General features: G+C 47.8%; 1 protein-coding gene across 4 annotated transcripts in view; it reads right to left on the reverse strand.

The window, feature by feature from the left end:
• Fgd5 (FYVE, RhoGEF and PH domain containing 5) overlaps positions 1-23,181 on the reverse strand; it is a 164,012-nt gene that overhangs the window by 17,150 nt on the left and 123,681 nt on the right. For 3 of the 4 annotated variants that reach the window (XM_055628544.1, XM_055628545.1, XM_055628543.1), the window contains exons 6-10: positions 9,755-9,915; positions 9,371-9,533; positions 8,737-8,824; positions 6,317-6,367; positions 5,704-5,762 (exon numbers count right to left, since the gene is read on the reverse strand). In XM_055628544.1, coding sequence (XP_055484519.1) covers positions 5,704-5,762; positions 6,317-6,367; positions 8,737-8,824; positions 9,371-9,533; positions 9,755-9,915 — 522 coding nt within the window. The remainder of the gene's footprint in view (positions 1-5,703; positions 5,763-6,316; positions 6,368-8,736; positions 8,825-9,370; positions 9,534-9,754; positions 9,916-23,181) is intronic. The other variant, XM_055628546.1, reaches the window with a different exon arrangement.

Here is a 23,181-nt window from a genome sequence, read left to right on the forward strand (position 1 = left end):
GCTAAAACGCTTGCCATGAATGCAAACATTAAGATCCGAGTTCAATCCCCCATACCCAAGTAAAAGCTATAACTGTGGAAGTGGATCCTGGCCCACCAGTCTAGCTGAATCAATGAATTCCAGGGTCAATGAAAGACGTTTTCTTAAAAAAAAAAATAAGCTGGTCAACAGATATAGTAGCACATGTCTTTAATCCCAGCACCCAGGAGGCAGAGTCAGGTGGATCTCTGTGAGTTCAAGGCCAGCCTGGTCAATGTAGTGAGTTCCAGGACAGCCAGAAATACATAGAGAGACCCTTCCTAAAAAACAAACAAACAAACAAACAGGTATAGGCAGACTCTGAAAAAATGAAATCCATACCTGGCACAATCACTGGGATCAAAACCCCATGGCTAAACAGGTCATAGGACCTAGCAGAGAACCTACCACTGTCATCCTGCCAAATGGACGTCATATTAAACTGATGCCTAACAACTCATTGTTAAAAGATTAGCATATCTCTCAACTTTCACCAGAGACGATGCTTTCAGCAGTAGTCATGCACAACTGGTCATGGCATAGGGAATAAGAGACTGCAGAATGCTCAGCCCTAAGTGGGATGCCCATGTCACACTCTTGCCACCCAAGTCTCAGGGATAACTGTGGAAGAAGGAGCAAGAGGACTCTAAGAGCCAGAGGCAGTAGATGACTACAAGAAAACTATGTTTTCCAGACTCAACAGGGCAGCTGCACAGATGAACTCATCAAAGTTGTGACGGTATGCTCTTGAAAACAAACAAACAAACAAACAAACAAACAAACAAACCTGAGCCAGCATTGAGAGAGGGAAGGTGGGCATGAACGCCAGCCCCTGACTGAGGAGCTATTGCCAACTGATAGCTGAGGGTGGAGGGAGAGTCAGTTTTCTTTAAGGATGTGGCTCCCAGTATGCCCACCATGCTCCAGTGGAAAGACACACACTGAAGAGTTCATGTATTGGCAGCACTAATCGGATTGGATTGGGGTGGGGGATGGAGGGAGGGAAAAAGGGAAGAAGGGGGAGAGGGAGAGAGAATATCCAAGAGACTTTTCCAACATAAACAAATGACCAACAAAGCCCAGATCCAAGCAAGAAGCTGGAGACAGACAGGCCCAACTTAGCCTATTCCCAAATCTTTTTCCGAATCAAACCACGAGAGAACTTTTCTTCTTTATTTAGTTTTGAGCCAGACTCTTGCTATATAGCTCAGGCTGGCCTTAAACTTGTAGCCACCCTCCTTTTCCAGACTCTTGACTTCTGGGATTATATGCATTATCTACTATGCCCGGCTAACAGAGAAGATATCACAGGCATCCAGAAGGGAAGGACACACAAACAACACAGAGGGCATACATAAGCATCATACATAACAGCAGTCCTAGTAGTGACCGTGTGAGTCAGAAGACAATGGTGCATCATCTTCAAATTACCGAGAGAGAGAAATGACCACACCACCTTTTACTACCCAGCACAAATTACCTTTCAAAACTGAAGGTAAACTGCACAATCTACTACATGGGAGATGGATGGTGGGAGGCAGGTTCTCTCTCGTGGAGTAAGGGCTTCTGATAACTAAGTTGAGCAGCTAGAACTATCTGGATGATTCGAGTAGATGGACTGACTAGCTATGCGAATACCCATCCATGGGTCTACACATAGGTCAGCAGATGCACATCTTTTTCCTCACTCTGTCAACTAGGAGAGCCCAGTAGAAATGAGAGCCTGTGGCACAGTATGCCTTGGGTCTAGAACTTGGTTTCTAGACAAGTGCTCTACTCCTCATCTCTCCCTCATCCAGGGAACCTTGGCAAGATGCTCTAGCCTAAGACAGGGCAGAAAATAAGGCCAAAGATCCTGGAGAGTCCTAGAATGCTGGGTACCGAGGTACTCAAAACAAACAACAGAAGAATGAACAAACTAACAACAGACTAACAAACCCTCAGAGCGGGCGCACAGGTCAGCTGAAAGAGCACTCTGCAACAATTCTTGCCAAAGGGATTCTTCCATTTCTAATACTGTGCCCTAAAAAAATGTTTTACTTTGACTCTTCTCTATTTTGAGAAATAAATAAATCAATGTGGCCTAAAATAAATATCCACAAATTGGTACTGACATAAATGCTTGGGCTGTACCCATCATTGAGAGGGAAGAGACATCTCCTACAAATGATTCCAGAACACTTAGGAGGCCATCAAGTTAAAAGAAGTGAGAACAGGTCTCTCTGTACTACTTAAGTATGGGCTGTGCACAGTGGCCTTCCTTCAGAGATCATGGGAAAGGTAGGAAACAAATAAACTCAGTCAAGTGACCAGGGGCACATCATGCCATGCCAAGATGGAATCCTACCTCTGTGATCTCCTTCCATGTACCCACAAATCTGGTCTCATAAAAAAGAAAACACCACATTCTAACAGTAGGTCCCTGCTGTTTATCTGACCATGTTCCCTCAAGACATTCATAGTCATCAAAGTCAGAGAACATCTGAGAAACTGGCTCCAAGAAGAACCTTCAAAGATGTAATGACAAAAGAACAGGACATTGGGCCTGTGAGAATTATGGGTAATAATGCTGTTTCCACACCAGCTCTTAACATAACCAAGACTCCACATTAACAGAAGACATTAACAACAGGAAACAACAGTAGGATCGGTTGGGAACCCTTGGTACTATTTTCTCAAATGTTTTTTCTGCAATTTAAAATTTGTTCTACAACATAAAATATGTTCAGAAAGCTTGGTGGGCTTCAGGGACCAGGTAGGGGGTGGTGTTTAAGGGGACAGAGTTCCAGTCTGGGAAGATGAAGACATTCTGGAGACGGGCTATGTGACAGCTGCACAGTTTAAAGATGGGCTAAGGGCTGGGGGAGGTGGCACATGCCTTTAATCCCAGCATGTGGGGAGCAGAGGCAGGCAAATCTCTGCCTCAGAACAAAACACAGCAGCAGGAGCAGCTGCAAACAACAACTAGCTAAGGCTATGAATGGACACTTCTGCAAAGACAACATGCAAACGGCCCATAGGTGTATGCAAAAGTCATTCATCACTTGGAAATACAAACCAGACGCACGAGAAACTACCTCCCCCGTATTAATAAACAGTGTTGAAGAAGAGGGAAAATAATCAAGTCTAGTGATGGTGTGGGGACCAGAGACCCCTGGTGGGATGCCAGCAAGTTATGCCTTATGGCAATGAGTAAGGAGTCTCCTCAAACCACGAGAACTACTATATGATCCAGCAATCCTACTGGATATGTCTACAGGAATCAGAACGGGTCTGTCACATAGATGTCCACACTCACTCCCCTCATTACTATAGCACTGCTCTCAACAGCACAGAGACGGGGAAGCATAAATGCCTGTCTACAGAGAAGTAGAAGAGAAAACTCCATCCGTACACACAATGCTGTATGATTCAGCTTGACAAAGAACAAAATCCTGTCATTTAAACAAGGAAAAGAACTAGAGATCACTATGTTAAGTGAAATAAGCTGGCACAGAGAGACAAACACCTCTTGATTTCCAGTGTGGCCTGCAGGGGAAGCTGGTCTTACAGGACATGAGTGCAGAGACAAGGGAGTTGGAGTGGGTGGGGAGGGTTTTGCTCATGAGTCACAGTTAGACAGGGGCAGACAGCTATGCTAAGCTACTATATTGTGCAGTGACTGAGGGGACACTTGTACCATGTGCTCAAGACTCCTATAAGGAAGGAGCACGGCACCAAGAGAAAATGCCAAGTGCAAAGAAGTAGGAGTGTGCAGCCTGATTTAGATATTAGACAGTGAGCATAACATCACATTGCAATCCTTAACAGGTGCTGTGCTCATGCTTTTATTCACCACTTAAAATAGCTTTTGGTTTAAAAGACACTGGGTTTGAATCCAACCATCTCACACACATCGTAGTGAGCTGTGGCAGCCGTGTGACCAAAGCCTCAATTTTGCACCATCACTATCCCTTCCAGGAAACCTCCCTGTCCTCGAAGTCTGTAGGTAATCCAAAACTCTGAAAGTGACACGCAAGCATGAAGCTTTGCGAACAGGGTGGTGGTGCCATCAGGAGTGTTAATACTAATATCAACAGGACTCTGGAAGCTACATGAAAATTGACGCACGGTGCTGGTCCAGAGCCAGAAGGGACCTGTGGGATCTTCCAAGCAGGAGATGATGAGGCCCAGTCTGATGGTAACAGAGCTTCAGCCTAGCTGAAGGAACTCAGAGTCTGAGCTCAGTTCTGGGTCAGGCTTTTCTGGGTCCCCAGACTGTGTCACAAGCAGAGCCAAGGATCAGACAAGCAAGCACGAGGGTGGTGAGAATCTGAAGCAAACTGCCTGTGTCTCCCACCATGGCATTCACCTCACCTTGAGAGAACCCAGGTATGGCTGACCCTTCCCTCCTGTGGGTAGTGAGGAGGGGAGACATGTTCATGTAACTTAGAGGCAGGACTTCCTGAAGCAGTACGTGGAGAACACCAGCTGCTACAATGACAGGGTCCTGGCCCCAAAGCACCTCCATCTTTCAGCTACACTGAGGAAACCTCACTGTATGCTAAAAGTGTCAAAGTGACAAAGAGTGTGGTATGACATCCTCAGAGAAGGAAAGAAGAGGACTAGATGACTGTGACAGTCGTGATCCTCCTGGAAGCAGCCCCAGAAACTGACCTGTGTTTTCAAGCCTGTTGCCTTCAGCTTTCCACCCTAGCCAGCTCTAGCCTCTGTTCCCAGATCTAGTCCTACCAGCCATTCTGGGTGACAAAACACAGCTGATGTACCCTAGATCTCCAACCCCCAGTCTCTGCCCAGGCCCTTTCTTCCTTGTCTTCTCATCTACATGCCCATGCTTGCAGAGCCCGCCACAGTGATGCTGCCTCCTTTAGCCCTAGCTTTGAGGCACTCCATCCTCTGACTCTCAGCTTCCTCTCCTACTAACGATTAATCCATGATCGCTGCTCTGCTGAGCTCAAAGCCTGGCTTACAGGCAGTATCCCCAGATTCCACTTTTTATTCTGTCTGGGTTCTCTGTGCATCTGCTATAGCAAAGCTGAGCAACACCTTGGCATATACGCCACTATCACGTCGTTCTGTGCCAGTGATAGACACGACTAATGGATTGCTGAATTCTCCTACTAGGCTAAGACCCAGTCTAGGGTTCATTTTCAACATACAGCTCTAGTGTGTTAACAGCCAGATGACTATGCAGATACAGATGACCATAAAAACTACTCAGGTAGAGCTGGGATGTGGAAGAAAGCCTGACATCCTCAGCAGAAACCAGAAAACAGCCAACCAGTGCCCACCAAACCACCAAATGCTGGTCACAAACAGATGTGCACCAGAGCTCAGGCTAGAGCTGGGACCACTGGGACCAGTGATTTTAACTTTGTGGATGCAATTTATTGAAAATTGACTGGGGTATGAGGTATTCCTAAGGGCATGTCAATTACTGAGGTCATGGAAAATGGCACTGTTTATCAAGTCTGTATAAGTCTATAACCCTTCCAAGTTCAAATGGGAAACCAGTTGCCCAAAAAAGGAACACATAGGACCTGAGGTTGTACAACAAGTGTCAGGCCAGAACCTAGGACTCTTTGCAGAGCCCCAGACAGACAGTGGTGAAACATGAGGCAGATGATCAGGGTAAAGCAGGTCCTGGAGTCTCCACCCGGAGAAGAAGCCAATGGCTGGACTTACCCCTTGCTCCATGCTTTCATTGGCACGGTCTGTCACTTTGGAGATGAGAGTCAGAGCACCTGGGGAGGAAAGGACAGATGGTAGCTTGGTGAGTTCAGGTTCCACTGCCCTTACTTCTTCTCCGTGTGTGTGTGTCTCCTCTGTGTCCTCTGTGGTGGGCCACAGAGGTATGGTGGCACCAGGTTTCCCCCCTATAGCATCAGGCCCTTAGCCTAACCCCAGCTCTTCCATGACTGCCTCTGTTTCCATGGCTGCTGACCATATGACAGTAGGTCAACACTGGTAGGCACTGAGGCAAGAGCACAGGAGAAAGCATGGTGCGGTTAAGGGAGCAGCAAACATCTTAAACAAAGCATCCTCCTTAGCTCACCAAGCTCTGTGACCTTTTCTTCCTCTGCTTACCAGAACCCCCAGGTTACATCATCTAAGGATGGTAGAGGTCATCACAAGAGACTTGATGAGTCTCTGGCAGATACCCCAGAGGTGTCATATGCAGAATACGCCACTCTGGTCTGTTCCATGTCTATACTGGACACTGGTGTAGACTTGAGGGCTGGTGAGTAGGAGACAAAGCAAGGAGGTGTCCCTTCCTCCAGGGTCTGTCCAAACTTACTCTGAGTGTTGTCATACTCCGCTGAGTCTGGGCACAGGTTGTTTAAATAGTCTGGAGGGAGAGGGAGAGACAACAGTCAGTAAGGCAGCCTCTTGTCCTCCATGGTGACCTCCCCTCCCCACAGAGGGAAGAGCTCCACAGGAATGGGTGTCCACCTTTTCACTACATCAATCTACCCCAAGACTAGGACCCTCTCAGCATCCTGGCCACCACTGCCAGTCACTCATTCTTCCCCTATCTACTCATGATCTGCTGCGTGCCTGGTATGGCTATACTGTATCTCTGATACAGGAATAAGAAAGTACTAGCTGTCTATTGCTTTCTGGTTACATGACATGACAAGCCACACAGCACGATATTACAGTGTGACTGTATTACAATGGGGTCCACACTGGTAGGAGCTGAGGCACCAGCCCAGGAGGGAACATGGCATGGCTAAGGGAACACCAAACATCTTAAACAAAGCATCCTTCTCAGCTCGACCAACTCTGAGCTTCTTTTCCTCTGCTGGTCAGAGACCCCAGGCTCCCACAGCTAATGATGGTAAAAGTCATCTCAAGAGACTTGAGAAGTCTCTAGCAGATACCCCAGAAGTGTCATATGCAGAATATACCCAACTGAGCTACATACCTACATTACAAGGAGAGGGTATCAGCCCCTGACTTGGCTCTAACCTTGCTATCCACCCTCTGCCTTGCTCCTTGAAATATGGCCATACAGGCAATCTTGCTATCCCTTGAACACATAAAGCTTGTTCCTACCCTTAGTCCCCTACTTGTCATCTCTTCTAGAGCTTCATACAGCTCATGCCCCTTCTTTGCTCAGATCTATGTTCCATGTCACCTTTTTGCAGAGGTCTTCTCTGCCAAATCTAACACATTAGCCTTCTTTCCTAATCCTGTACCATTTTTTTGTACCATCTCAATACAGATATATATATATTCCCATGTTTTAATATATTTGCATACTTTGATATAAAATCATTGATACTGGGGATGGACCCAGGGCCTGGCATGTGCTAAGCTCACACCTTATCGTAGTGTTCAATCTCTCCATTTGAACTGTTATTTGCTGCCTGTTTCATTTGCTGCCATTGCCAGCATACAGCACAGGGCTGGTACTTAGGCAGGGCACAATGGCTACTTCGGTGAATTGAATGAGTGGATTCTTCGGACCTCAACTCCAGCACAATTTCTTTGTGACCCCACAGGGGTATCAGAAAGACATCCATAGGAACCTCAGCAACAGGATAGGGTCTGAGTCTACGTGGGAAGCTGTGGGCTGTGGAGCTCAGCACAGAGCTCTACAAGGCAGAGAGAAAAGAGAAGGGGGGTCTAGGCCTGGGTCCTGGGAGGTCACTGTAATGGTTTGAGTGAGGATTTCTCCCATAGCCTTGTGGGTTTGAATGCTTAGTCACCAGAGAGTGGCACTATTTGAGAAGGATTAAAAGGACTCCAAGGTTTGGGCTTGCTGGGGTAGGTGTGGCCTTGCTGGAGGAGGTGAACTTTGATGGTTCAAAAGTCCATGCCAGGACAAGTGTCTCTCTGTCTGCCTGCCTAGCCTATCTGCCTATTTGTAGATCAGTAACTCTCTGATCTCAAGCTCTCAGCTCCTTCAGCACCATATCTGCCATGCCTGCCCCAGGCTTCCTGCCATGATGACAATGGACTAAAGCTCTGAAACTGTAAACTGGCCCCCAATTAAATGCTTTTTCTTATAAGAGCTGCCTTGGCTGTGGCGTCTCTTCACAGCAACAGAATAGTGACTAAGACAGTGACACACTGGTAGGCCAAAGAGAAGAGGCAGCCAGAGAAGCAAAAGGGCAGAAGTTACACAGGAGGCTGGAAAGCATGTCACAGAGCTGAGAAACTCTGGCCTCAAGAAGTAGTATGCAGGACTGGAGAGATGGCTCAGAGGTTAAGAACACTCACTGTTCTTCTAAAAGTCCCTTAGTTCAATTCCCAGCAACCACATGGTGGCTCACAACCATCTATAATAAGATCTGGTGCCTTCTTGTGTGTAGGCACACACGCAGGCAGAATGCTGTATAAATAATAAATAAATCTTAAAAAAAAAAAAAGGAAAAAGTCGTACACAGTCAAGCTACAAGGGTGTCAGAAAGCCTGAGGTGGAAGACATCCATTATCCCCACCTAGGAAGGCAGCTTTTGCAAGATGTCAGCTGATTTAGGAAATGCACAATGAGAATGTCACTAGGTTTCTGTGTTTGGGGACAGGAGGAGCCACTGAAGCAAGGTTTCCAAGGTGGCAGGAGGGTGGTGGTGGTGGCAGTGTAAGTGACCCTGTGGGGCCCTGTGGCTCTGGAGCTGTGCCATCTTCCCCACACCTGCTAACACACAGGAAGTGAAGCCCTCGTTCCCATGCTACCCGCCTCAGCGCACCGGAACCCATATGGCTCACCAGTGAGCAACACTTGGTACTGGAAGAGGCGCTGGACTACACGCAGCATGCGATGCTTCATGCTCTGGCCGCCCCCTTGTGAGCTCTGCTGCTTTGGAGAGGGGAAGAGAGAAGCCATCAGAGACCCCACCATCCACAGGTCCACCCCATCCTGCTTTCTGACCAGCTGCAATCTCCCATGTCGTCAGACCCAGGCTGTCTTCCAACAGGAAGCCCTCTTGGATCATCCCTCCAGATTCATGGTCATGGTCAGTAACTCACTTCTCCGAGGCCCTGTGCCGCCCCAACATTAGTCACAGAAGTAAGCTCCTTCTGCCCTCCCAAGAGCTAGGTTTCCAGTTTGTGGCCAGTGCTGACCATTTCCTTGATTATTCTCTGGCTGGGCCCCAGCTTGGCTGATAGAGATTGGAGAACTAGTTCTAAGATTTTTTTTTTTCCTGTAGCCTAAACATCTGCTGCCCAGCAAGGATCATTCTGCTCTGGTTCCCCTCCTGTTTGGCAGGCTTTTCTGGGTCTCCCTATCTGCTGCCCAGCTCAGTTCACCCATACATCTCATTTCCTTCCATTAAGTCTCTCCCCTGCCCAGCCCCCACTACATCCTTACATCAGGGTCTCTAAGGACCTGGAGACCCACCTCAAATTCCCGGACGGTGGTGGCCAGCCGGGGTGATAGCAGGCAGCTCTGAGCGAGCAGCCCCAGGCACCTGTCAAACTGCAGGATGAATGCAGCGTGATGTTCAAACTCCTGCTCACAGGCCAGGAAGATGTCGGCCACCTGCTGCTGGCCCTCCCCACTGCTAGGGAGAGAGGACAAGGCAGTGAGAAGTCAGCGCTGAGACAAGCAAAGGGTAAGAGGAGGGGTTCTGGAGGCTACTTCACTTGGGGTACACAACTTACCCCCTCTTCCTGGGCTCCCTGTTTGTCACCCGGCGACAGCATTTTGTACTTGTGGAGGTTTTCGTCTGTTCCCCCCACCCCTAGGTGGCATAAGTGGGGTATGGGACCCCAGGCTGCTCACCAATCCCCCAGCCTCTGCTCCAGGTTCTCCAGGATGCCCTGGTGAAGGTCACAGATAGCTGGGAGCTCCCGCAGGCCCTGCCGCAGCTCCTCCTGGGCCAGTGGCTCTCTGCCCTCTTGCTCTATGTTCTCCAAGGCCCTCAGGACGGCTCCATGGAAATCCTGCAACCCCAGAGGCCTGTTATGCACGGGGCAGGGAGGGCTCTTGAGGCTCCTAAGCCCTGACCTGTACAGAGGCAGCTGCAAGAGCTGAGGCCAGTGTCATCGGCTCCACACTGTCACCTGTGGACCAGGAAGGCTAGCTTGTACCCGCTTGTTACAAGGCTGTCTTCACTATTATTCACACAGAAAAGTGCCATGCCATGGTGACTTGGCTGGTGCCCTTCTTTTACAAGACTGGGGATCGGTCAGTGATTCCTTCTCTGACAAAGTCCATGCTTTCTACTTCTCCACCTTGGAAGAAGCGCAAATGCTATGTTGTTTTAAAAAAGAGCTTTAAAAAGCCACAACAGAACCAATGAGATGGCTAAGTGGGTTAAGATATTTGCTGCCAAGCATGATGAGTTCAATCTCTGAGACCCACAGATTGGAAGAAGAAAACAGACTTTTATTAGTTATCCTCTAATCTCCACACGCATACAGTGACAAGAGTGTGTATGCACACATGCACATTCATACACTTACACACACACATAAACACACATAAAAGTACAATATTAAAATTTTAAAAGTAAAAGACACAGTAGGTCAGAGGTTCAACGTTATCTTGGGCTATGTAGAGTTTGAGGTCAGTTTAGGCTACATGGGACCCACACACAAAAAAAAAGGAGGAGGAAGAGAAGGAAGGAAAGAAAAAAGAAAGAAAGAAATGGAAAAGTCACAGCAGGTGCCTGTGACTCAAAGTACAGGAGAACCAAAGTGGAAACTCACAGAGGCCAAAGAGGAGACTGTAGGGCCACTTGTGCAGTCCTATTCCTGACTTCTCTTCTTGTCTAGCCCAAGGTAAGAAGGGGCCTGACACCAGCCTTTGTCATTTTCTTCCCTTAGCTCAGCACACAGGCATTAGCTCACAGTATCGTAAGAAAGAGTGGGCAGGGTGAAACTCAATAGCTTTTCTCAAAGGACATTGTAGAGGAATTCTAATCCAGCAATATTGCTGCTTTGGCAAGGGATCACATCCAAAGACCTTCTAGGTCTATGTAATCCAGCTGGGCATAAGATACACTTTAGATTACAATATGATCTGACTGAAATCCAGATACACCCTAGGACACATTTTAAACCCCAAACAAGGAAGGTAAGGATAGTTTGTAGAAGGAAGCAGCCGTGTTTGAAAGTGATCTCTAATTGAGAGGCAGACAAAGTGACAAATCAGAGAAAGATTTGACAGAATGAATCAGAGATAGGATTCGCCCAACTCTCATAAGAACAGGACAAGAAAGAGAGTTACTTAAGAGCAGTGTGTGTGTGTGTGTGTGTGTGTGTGTGTGTGTGTGTGTGTGTAAGAGAAAGAAAGAGAGAGAGAGGGTTATTTTTTTTAACAGAGAGAGGTTGCTGAGAGAACAAGCTAGACACAGGTGAAGACAGAATGGGCCATGGTTAAAACATTATTTTAGCATTAGCTGCTTCTGTCTCTTCCCATGAATGATTTGAGGACCAGGCTTTGTCATCTGTTCTAGTTTGCTTTCTATTATTGTGATAGAACCATGATCAAAAGCAATGTGAGGAAGAAAGGGCTTATTTCAATGTACAGCTTGCAGTCCATCATCTAGGAAAATTAGGGCAGGAACCTGGGGAAGAAAACTGGAGGCCAGGGAGGAATGCTGCTTACTGGCTTGCTCTTTGTGGTTCACTTAGACGGCTTTCTTATATACTCCCAGCAACCTGCCTAGAGTGGGCTGGACCCTCCCACATCAATCATTAATCAAGAAAGTGGCACACAGACTGGCCCATAGGCCAATCTGAAGAAGGCAATTCCTCAGTTGAGATTCTGTCTCCCCAGGTATGACAGGCTGACAACTGATGCTAACTATGACATCATGGGGCACAAGTGCAGGAACAAGCAGTTTGGATAGGGTGGTTGCCCTGTAAAGTTTCGGGTTTCCACTGGGGCTTGGAAGGTGGCCCCTGCAGATTGAGGGACCCCACATCTGTGATACGTCAGATGGTCTGTGTTTAGAGCATATAAGATATGTTTTCTGAGAGTCCAGAAGTACTCTCTGTAGGAGTATCTTATACCCTCATACCATAAGTGGGAGGAGCCCCATACCCTGTGGGGAACCACACAACTGCTATTTAGCAGGAAAGGAGAATGAGTCTAGGAGAGCCATGGTCAGGGTCCACTGTGAGCCCCTCACCCCAAAGCACCACATGGTGGGGACAAAGAGAGGAAGGACAAGGAGAGAGTGGCTGGAGAGCCAAGAGGGATGGAGAGAACAGAAGCAGCAACTGCAGACAGACAGGGGCATGCACAGCATCCTCTGGGGAGCATCAGTGTTAATGGTTCTGTAATCTTTTCCTGCAAGGTAATTAATCAGCCCCAGGATGAAGGGTAGCCTCCTGCAGTACAAGATGGACATCTGCAGAACAGGACAGCCATCAGCAAGACAATGCTCCTAAACCTGGAGCACAATCACAATCCACTCACACCTGTTCTTTTTTTTTAATTTTTATTTATTTATTCACTTTATGTTCCGATCATAGCCCCCTCCCTAGTCTTATCCTGATCCCACCCTCCCTCCTTCTCCCCTGCCATTCCCATCCCCTAGTCCTCAGAAAGGGGGAGCCTTCCTCTTCTACCAACTGACCCCAGCTTATTAAATCTCATCAGGACTGGCTGCATTCTTTTCCTCTGTGGCCTGGGAAGCCCACCCTGCCAGGGGGGAAGTGATGGAGGAGAAGTCAACAGAGTCCATTTCAGAGACAGCCCTTGCTCCCCTTACTAGGGAACCTACATGGAGACTGAGATGCCTGTGGGCTACATCTGAGCAAGGGGCCTACGTCCTCTCCATGCATGGTCCTCGGTTGGTGCATCAGTCTCTGCATGCTCCCCTATCCTGGGCCCAGATTTGGTGGCTCTGTTGGTCTTCTTGTAGGGCTCCTGTCTCCTCTGGGTCCTTCTATCCCTCTACTCTTTCATAAGACTCCCTGTGCCTTTGCCCAAATTTTGGCTGTACGTCTCAGCATCTGCTTATATCCCTGTTGGGTGGAGTCTTTCAGAGGACATCTATGGTAAGCTCCTGTTCTCTCTGTTCAACTACTTCTGCTTTCTATTCTATTTGCCCTTCTGAATGAGAATTAAGCATCCTCCCTAGGGTCCTCCTTGTTACTTAGCTTTTTAAGGTCTGTGGATTATAGTATGGTTATGCTGTATTATATGGCTAATACCTGCTTATAAGTGAGTACATACCATGCTTGTCTTTCTGGAGCTGGGTTGCCTCACTCAGGATGATCTTTTCCAGATCCATCCATTGCCTGAAAATTTTATAGTGTCCTTGTTTTTAATAGCTGAATAGTATTCCATTGTGTAGATGTACCACAGTTTCTTTATACATTCTTTGGTTGAGGGATATCTGAATTACTTCTAGTTTCTGGCTATTATGAATAAAACCACTATGAACATAGTTATACTTTGGAAATCAGTCTGGCGCTTTCTTAGAAAATTGAGAACAGCTCTACGTCAAGACCCAGCTATACCACTTCTGGGCATAAACCCAAAGGATGCTCCACCATACCACAAGGACACTTGCTCAAATATGTTCACACCTGTTCTTAATAGAATCAGGGAGTGCCTGCTGCACTGGCCATCACCTAAGGAAAGTTTCCTGCTTACCCCATCACTGGGCATCACCACAGGATCTCAGTATCCATCCCCAGGGAGAATGGCATGACAGAAACCTCATCTTAAGCATTCAGCAAGCATTTCTCATATATTCTAAGTGTTTGACTTGAGGCAAATCCCAAAGACAGAGGGAAGTAGAGACATGTAATTCTGCCTACAAAGAATTTGTGATTAAAAAAAAAAGACAGGGGAGCCAGGTGATGGTGGCACACACCTTTAATCCCAGTATTTAGGAGGCAAAGGCAGGCAGATCTCTGTGAGTTTGAGGCCAGCCTGATCTCAACAGAGAGAGTTCCAAGATAGCTAAGGTTACACAGTGACACCCTGTCTTGAAAAACAAACAAACAAAAAGATAGGGAGACATATATGACATGGAGCAGAATTGGGGCCTAGAGCAAGCCAGAAGTAGGGGATCAGGCTTGGTAAAGGCTGCTGGAGAGGCAGTACCTACACCGAGATGAGAGTAGGAATGCTGATGGGGGCAGGGGCGGCATGTACAAAGACCCTGGGGCAGGAGAACAGCTGAGATTGAAGATGGTCTTAGTTATGAGACTGTATGAGGATGAGTACATGTGTTGTACACGTGTGTATGTGAGTGTGCACGGAGGGCTGCAGCGGGATGGTGCTCTAGGGACAGACCAAGGACCACTCTACTCCAAATGATTTGTGAATTTCCTGCTGTAATCTGCTTTAACCTCTAACCTTGACTCTGTAAGTCAAGGCCTAAAGAAGATGTTCAGGCCCATATCTACCCAGAAAGGCACTTTTGTATGACCACAGATGACCCCTGCATCTCTGGACTCCAACTATCTCTACTTCCAGATGGTGATACAAACACCTTCTTCTGCTGTGTTTTGGGGTTTTGTTTTCCGTCTTCCATCAGCATCTCCAGCACCCAGCTGGCATTCACTGAGCACACACCCTAAAAGCCGTATGTCTCACACTGTATTCTCATTCTCTCCATTCTTGAGCTCATGTCTGCCTGATTTCAAGTTCTTTCCATATCTCCAAATCTTTCACTTGATGGCTATCTCAGACAGAGGAAGTAAGTTGCCAATAGTCAAGAAGGAGGCTGACACACGGGTCTCCAGCCCTAAGAAGCCCAGGGCACCTGATGGACAGGTCCAAGTGGCAGACCCTCCTCTGCCTCTGGGAGCTCAGAACTCACAGAACTCGTAGGAACCAACCTTGGTTTGCTGGTGGTGAGAGTGAGGACCTTCTCTTAGGCCCCTTCTCCAAACACACTGCTGGCTTCTCAGTGGCACCGCACTGTACGCACCAGATGGGAGAGCTCGTGGCTATGATGTCCTGGTGACTAGTTGTGGTGGTTTGAATGAGAATGGCCCACATAGGCTCATAGATTCACATGCTGAGTCACCAGAGAGTAGAACTGTTTGAGAAAGGTGAAGAGGCGTGGCCTTGTTGGAGTAGATGTGGCCTTGCTGGAGGAAGGGTCTTACTGGGCATGGGCTTTGAGGTTTCAAAAGGCCACACCAGACACAGTCTTTCTCTCTCTCTGCCTGCTGTCTGAGGATCAGGATGTGAACTCTCAGCTACTTCTCCAGAACCATGCCTGGCTGCTTGCTGCCACATTCACTGCCATGATATTAATGAATTAACCCTCTAAAACTCTAAGAAAGACCCCAATTAAATGTTTTCTCTCATAAGTTGTCTTGGGCATGGTGTCTTCTCACAGCAACAGAACAGTAACTAAGACAGTAGTCAAATGCAGACGTCTGCTAAGTCAAGCAGACTCTGGAATTCCACGAGGCCAATCTCACACTGTCCTCAGCCATGTCCCACCTATATAAATGGGGTCTAGGCAGGCTGTAAGCTAGGAACACAGTTTCGCTTGGCCTACCCAATCACTGGAGAACACTACGCGTCTTGAAGACTATCTTCTGTGGAGTAGGCCATCCTTCTAAGCTGGCCACCAAAAAAACTAACAGTGCAGAAAACCATGAGGATTACGCTACACAGTGGGAGGTGTGTGAGCATAAAGGGAATGGCTGTCAAGTGCATCATGCTATTCTTGCCTTTTTGCTTGTTTCTTTGTTTTCGTTTTTAATAACAGGTCAAGAAAATAATTTACAATGTAAATTATATGAAAGAGAATAAAGTATTTAAAAATAAATTTCACAGAAACAGCTCCAAAGTTGAACTCTGAAAACACAAAACACCATCGAAAGAAATGAGCCAGGCCCTAACAGCATACAGAGACGGACCCCCCACACATACACACTCATGACTACTGCCCTGATTTCTGCTCGCTGCCAATTGACACTTTCATCCCAGCCTCTATCAGCATCCCGGTTTCCATTTTATAGGCAGAAAATGCTGAGCCAGTTGTAAAACTCATGGACTCATGTCAGCTAATACAATGTGGAGGGAGAAAGTTGGGGGGAGACATGCTTTTGCTGTTGCTATTAAAGCAAGGTCCTTGTGTAGCACTGTCTCGTACAGTACTAGCAATCCTGCTTCTGTCTCCCGCGTGCTGAGATTAGAGGTGTGCACACCATACCCAGCTCTGAGACTCACGTTGGATGACTTCACAATTCACTGTGAGTTGTAAAGATAGAAACACTGATCAAGGGAGCATCATGGAGGACCCACCAGGTGAGCTCAGTCCTACAAGATTCTGGGCAGCTGAAGAGCCGTATGTGGAAAGCTTGCTCTGAGTTATTTATGCCACATGAGAGCCATCTCCACCCAGTCCAAGGACTTCAGAATGAAACTGTTCAACTTACAGAGTGCACAGCAGTGAGTGGACCTTCCCGACAAGGCTCCAAACACACATGCAGCAAAAGAACAGATAAAGTATGACGACACCAAAGTTAAAAAAAATGTTTGTGCTTCAAAGGAAAGTATCAAGAGACTAAAGATAAGGACTGGGTCATAGCTCAGTAGTGGAGCATGGATGGGATGATGGAACTTGAAAAGTGAGTAAAGAAGACCTAAAGCACAAGAGAAAATGTTTGTAAATCATATGTTTGGTAATAGACCTATTTACAGGCTTACAAGAAAAAAGGACTAAACACCCAGCAGAAAACTGGACGAAAATCCTCAAAAGACAAGTCTCCAAAGAGTCATACACAGATGGTCATGAAGCTCAAGAAATGATGCTCTGCACAAAACGAAACCCATACCTGCCAGGCCAGCTGTCACAGGCTCATAGTGATGGTGTTGTAAGCAGTAAAGAATGCAGAGCCCTGTGGGGTAACGGTGCTTACCTGCATGCCCTGCACTGAGCCCACCCCCTTCTGCAGTAGGCTCATAAAGCTCTTGAAACCCAAAAAACAAAGACTCAGGACACCCAAGAAAGCAGAAGAGAGGTTATATAAGTCACATGAAAGCTGTATGACTGACAGGGAGCGGAGACTTCAGCAGTAGAGTTGCCTGCAAGCTGCACAGGAGACTGGTGAAGCAGCTTCCGACAGTCATCCATCACCCATGCTTAAGCGGAAGTGTTTAGTGATGCAGCTGATCTTGAGTCAGCCATGCTCCTCTAAGTCACTCCAACGAATCACTGGTTCATTAAGCAGGACTTGAGGACTTGGATGATGAAATCATTTCTTTGGTCTATTGTTGCCCTCTTTACCCAGGGTGAATGGAAATAGACTCTAGGAAAAAAAAATCATGTGGCCTCCTCAAAAGATTACAGAGACTCAGCAGCTGTACTTCTAGGAGCAAGCTCAAGAGAACTGCAGACTCACATGCTTCCTGCAGCTTACCATTACACACAACAAGTAAGAACCCAAATAGCCATCCTCTGGCTGCGGTGCATCCACAGAGGACTATTACTCAGGCTCAAATGGATGAAGTACCAATACAGGCAAAGATGGGTGAACTTTGACAGCATATGCTAGGGTGAAGAAGTCAACCACAAAGACCATAGCTTATGATTCCATTGAAATTACATACCCAGAGCAGGCACATTTACAGAAAATACAAACTGGAACGGTAGGAGCACGAATGCACAGACCCTAATGACCTCTATCATTGGCAGGGACAGAAATCTTCTTGGATGATGAAAGTTGTGTCTGTCTGTCTGTCTGTTATACACACATACACAAGCTCTATTGTTAAGATTAATTCACTAAGTACAGGCAAGAATATTTTTAAAGGCAAACAATTCTCTGAGTTCCCTGGGGGATTGGGACCACATTGGAATATCCCACTTTATTTTTTCCATACCATCCCGGGGTCATCTACTACCACAGAGATCATGATCATGGAAGAAGGGCAGCAAGAACACACAGACGGCAATAGCACCCGCCCAGGCCCAGGCCCAGGCCTTATCCATGGATCTTCCTGTGACACCCCCTCTTCATTTCTTGCTAACCAGGGAAAGAGCAATCACAATCCCCTGCTGAGCTAAAATGTGTATTGCCTGAGACTCCCAAGATGTCAGTGAATTCATTATACCTTGGGCAGACAGCAAGACTCAGAAGATAGGTGGACGGTCCTTCCTGATCAGTTAAAACACATTTGGGAGCACACATTGGGAGGTAGGAGGATCATGAGTTCAAGAACAGTTTGAGTAACATAGTGAGATCCTGTCTCAAAATAACAACAATGAAAGTAACAAAAATTTCCTCATGGTGTCCATGGGCAGGAGGACAAAATGAGTAGGAGAGAGCCAAAGTCAGTTGAGGAGGTTGTCTGGGTTAACCTTCGGTCCCTAGAACTTCCCACTGTCACTCAACCTCACTGGGGCATCCTTCCTTAATTTTGTCCTCTATGCCTGCCCACCTGAGTCATCAGGGCTCTGAGTCCCTTTGAGAGAGCTGACATATGACATGAAGAGACTTCCTAAGTGGCTCAATGTCTCCACACCCTCCCCTCAGGAGTTTTCCCCTCAGGTTTGTCTCTGTTTTCTGCTGAGGAAGACGCATCTTCTCAAAAAGTCCTCCCTGACACTCCTCCTCCAGGTCACAGTGTCCCCTGGTGAGCCAACTTTCCCTCCCAGGGCTCTATAGTCAGAAAACCCTGGCACTGCTTCACCCTAGCTGTGTGACCCAGGGAAAGTCACTCATCTTCACTGAGATGCAATGTCTGGGCCTGCTATCTCTTAAGCATATAAAATGCACAATCAAATGGGACAGTGTGTGAAGGGTTGGCACACAGCAGTCACTGATCCTGTCACCTTGGACACTGAATGGTCTGAGGAGGAGGAGGAGCAGGCTGGGTGAACAAATGGGGGATGGGTGGGGCAGACAGTGTCACGTTCTGATAAATAAACTCATCAATGTGCTGACCTAGTTTGCCTTGACCACTCTGAGAGGATCATCTGAGAGGTCAGTCCCACTCAGGAGGTTACAAATGTTTCAGAGCAGTTCCCACCATCTGGGAGAGGGGACAGTGTTCTCAGTTGGGAACACACAAATCCTTAATCACATATCTCCTTGTGGCATTAGTCAAAACCTCCATCCTGCCCAGGGTACCCAAGCTCTGCCTTACCCACTGCTTCCCCACAGAGAACATGCCCACGTCTCCAGGCATGTCTGGTGCCTACCATGCTTGGGCCTTCTTCTGGAGTCCTTTACCTTACACAATGTCTGCTGTGCTCACATGGCCACTGCAGAGCCCCATCCCCCTACTACCTGAGATATGCCCAGCCCCTTACCACATAGCTCATCACCAAGGGCACATGGTTGGTGGCCTTGCCCAGCATGCCACAGCACTTCTTTCTAGAGTCACCAGCAGCTTCTCAGATACTGGGGATCAAGACTCATATGGCAAGAGGCTCTCTACCTCTTTCCTTCTCTGCTGAACTCAGCTTTCTCATCCTCCACCTGGCTGAATCTCTCTCAATTCCCAAACATGCTCCCCCTAACTGGCCTTGGGGCCTGTGCACATGCTGATCATGCTGCAGTATAAGCCTTCTGTCACTGGCTACTGGGCACACCTTCCTCTGAGAGTCCTTCTCCTATACCTGGAAATCTAGGCTGGACACTTCAGAGTGTCCCTACCCTGTGTTCATGGGGTTCCCTCTAGGCATTGCTTCCTCTCGGGCCTTTCCATTCTCCATGAGAGAGAACAGGAGACAGATGCCCAGCAAGAGGAGTAAACTCATAAATGCACTGACCTCAGAGGACCCAAGCAACACAGTGCCTAAAGAGAGACGAGAGCAGAGGTCACACCTGAACCAAGCACAAATGGTGCAGTCCCCAGCCCATGGTGGTCTCGTGCTATTGCAAGTCCCAATTCATCTCAGACGGCCAGAGAAATGCATCTTCCCACCACAGAACCAGGAAATGAGCAGCAGCAGGAGTCTGGGGAACCACAAACAGGAGGAAGCCAAACAATACCCTGCTATGAAGGAGGGCTCAAGTTAGAAAGAATTCTGAAAGCCTATGAAATGAAACCTACTGTAATGGGTCAACAAGGGCACGGGGTGTGGGGAACTGCCAGCCAGGAAGGCATCAGGGACAATAGGATGAAGTGTGAGACAGCACAGGAGAGGGAGGTCTGTTCACCTGCCCTTTGAGTCCCTTGTCGTTACTGTGGCTGTGGGGCAGAGTGAGAGAAAGGAGGTAGCTGTGGGGAGCCTGTGGCTCAGAAGGTCTCTGTTAAGCTACTGCCATGGGGATGAGACAGATTAAGCACCCTTGGGGTGCTGGGCAGGAGGTGAGCATTGTTGAGAGCAAAGCAAACATGGTTGAAACCATGCTTGCAACACATTCATAGTTTAAATACTATTGATGTTTATTTTCCTATAAACAAATGAAATGTTGGGAGATGGACTATTTGACTCCTTGATTAGCAGTGAGATCTTTCCCAGTGTTCTGGCTGCCTTGATCAGAGAGCTGTTGGTCAAACTGCCAGCCTTTCAAGCACCAAGCACCCCACACACACCATGAGGAAGGCAGGGGATAATCGTGGCTACAAGAGTTGTGCTCGTGAACATGAAGCCCCAGCCACAATAGTCTTGAAGTTTACCGAGGACTTTCTTAATTACAAGCCTCATGAATGCTCTCAGAGCCTGAACCATTTCCTAGCATACCAGAGACTGAGATCCTTCCCTGGGTTTAGGAGCTGCTGTGGCAGGTGTAAAAGAAACACAGCTGTGTGTCTGGTGTAAGCGCAATGCTTCGTTTACATGAAGGTCCGCTGTGATCGGTGCTATAGAAACAGGCTTGGCTATGGAACAGACCTCCCAGGTCACTAGAGAGCCACTAGAAAAGCCCTCCCGTGATGCTCCCACCTGTAAGGCACAGAGAGGCAGTACCCAGCCAGCAGTAGTGCCCATAGCCACAGGGAAGCTGTGAGGCTGAGCCCCAGAAATGCTGGTGCTCTGAAGGCAGCCATGGCTTTGGGCTTCAAAGGCAGCAGAAGAGAGAAAGCCACAGGGCTGGCAGCAGATCCTAGAGCTGCACACCACCTGCAGGAGCGTCAGCAGAGATGCTGTTGGAAGGGGCAGTGGGAGTGGCCAAATATAAGGGAGTGGTGGTAGAGGCAGCAACAGGAGTGGTGACCTTAAGGGTAAAAGGTCTCAATTAAATACACTGGTCCAGGAGCTCTCACACCAGTCACTGACAAGAGCTGAGGAATGCCTATGCCCTGCACCCAGGGGGTACAACCCAAGCTTGCTACCACAGGGCTGAGAATTCCCCACTGTCAGATAACAGATCAGCTATGTACTGTTCCCTGCCTCCTCCCCACCTGAGCTCCAGAATGAACACAAAGAAGCAGAGCCAGTGAGTCATGCTTAGCTTTGACCACTGACTATTTGCTTCGGCTTCCCCCCTGAAGCCAGCAGTGACAAGCAAGGGGGAGGAGCTGACTAGTCGCACCCTAGGCATCTTCAAGGGAATCAACTCCAGCTGGGAGTCAGAAGCTTTGGCTTTTATTCTTTCTTTTCTTTCTGCCTGAGATATGGACAGGAAGGTTAGGGCTAGAGCAGCTATCCGTGTTCACAAGGAGGAACCCTTGAAATGCATGCAGTTTCTGAGACATAGAAGAGCCTTCGGCGTTGACCTAGAGCTCCTCCTTCTGGATTTACTCCACACAAGGATAAAATCCCCAAGTTATTTAAGCTGCCATATTTGAAGTTTTGTTACTAGACGTCAAACACAGTTCCCACGAGACACAACATCATTTTTAAAAGGCAACTGTGGTGAGTTATGTTCTCCAAAAAGGACCACAGCAGTCTCTCCTACAGGATATTTATGCAATGTGTGCCTGATAATCCTCCCACCGAGCAGGAGAGATTATGCTCCTTGCCCTTGAACTTGGGTGGACCTCTATAACTGTCTCCACTAGTGGAATATGGCGGAAGTGGCGCTACGTGACTTCCAAGCCTGGGTCATAAAAATGGCACGCACTTCCTCCCGGCTTTCTCTTGGGACAATCAGTCTTGGCACCCAGCCACTGGCAGGGTGGAAGCCCAGACTCGCCTATTTGGACACCACGGGAGAGGCCATAGATAAGATTGCTGGCCATAGGCCCAGCTGATGCCCCAGACAGTAGTTACCATGGGCCACAGATGTATGAGAGTAGACACCTACAGGAGACTGCAGCACCCAGCTATCAAGTTACTGATGGTCTGTGAATCTTCTGGATTAGAGCCCATATGTTGCCAAGCAGAGATGAGTCCCCTACCAAGCCTTGTGGAAATCTCTGGAACAGAAAAAGCAAGATGGAGATGGCATGGGACTTCACTGAGGGTCTGTGATCATAGTAGTCTGCTACTCTACATCACTGAGTCCTGCATGTACTTGTACCCTGGTGACCCCCGACCCCCAGGCTGAGACCTGAATGAAGAAAAGACACTGGCGATCCAGTGTTAGAACCACTGAGCCGATGGAAAAGCAGACACAGAGGCTTCAGGGCACTCCACAGCACTTTAAGAGCATCCAGAGGCAGAGTGGAAATCTGGAGTACAAGGAAGTGTATAAGATGGTACCAAGGGGTGGATGGCCAGAAATCAGTTCTTCTGGGCTCCAGGACTTCTCCCAGGGGACTGACAGCAGCTACTATCCTGGGGACCCTGGGAAATTTTAGGCTTCTACTTGGTGAAATTTTTTTTTTTCAATGAAAAAACAAAAACAAAGATGACCAAGACTAGTGCTGTTCAAAACACCAACTCATCACATACAAGGAAAAGCGAAAGCCCTCAGCTGGCATTGTGGGGGCTTTGCAACCTGTCCATCTCGGTTTTGGGTTCTTTCCCTGAGCCTTGGTTTGGCCTCCTGCCTCTGTGAAGCCACATTTAACCACACAGAGGATACACCATTCAACCCCATCTCACATATCTTCAGGCTCCACGTACCTGCCCAGGCCAACCAACCCACCTTCTGCACTTGGTAGAATCCCTCCCAAAGTCCACCTCTTTGGCAGCTCTCCTATAAGCCTTCCTGGATTCCAGAGTGAAAATCCTGTTCCCATCATGCCCCTGTATATTCTGCAGAGTACAACTGTGCAAATTCTGTTTATGCTGGGTGACATAAGTATGCCTTCTCCCCACCTCCATCCACTCTTTTCGAAAAATAAAACCTGTCTGGCTAGAGAAATGGCTCATGGGTGAAGTACTTGTGGCACAACTTGAAGACTACACTTTGGATCGCTGGAACCCATGTTAGAGC

Source organism: Psammomys obesus, unplaced genomic scaffold (genome assembly GCF_907164565.1).
Source record: "Psammomys obesus unplaced genomic scaffold, mPsaObe1.curated_primary_1811, whole genome shotgun sequence".
Taxonomy (NCBI): Eukaryota; Metazoa; Chordata; class Mammalia; order Rodentia; family Muridae; genus Psammomys; species Psammomys obesus.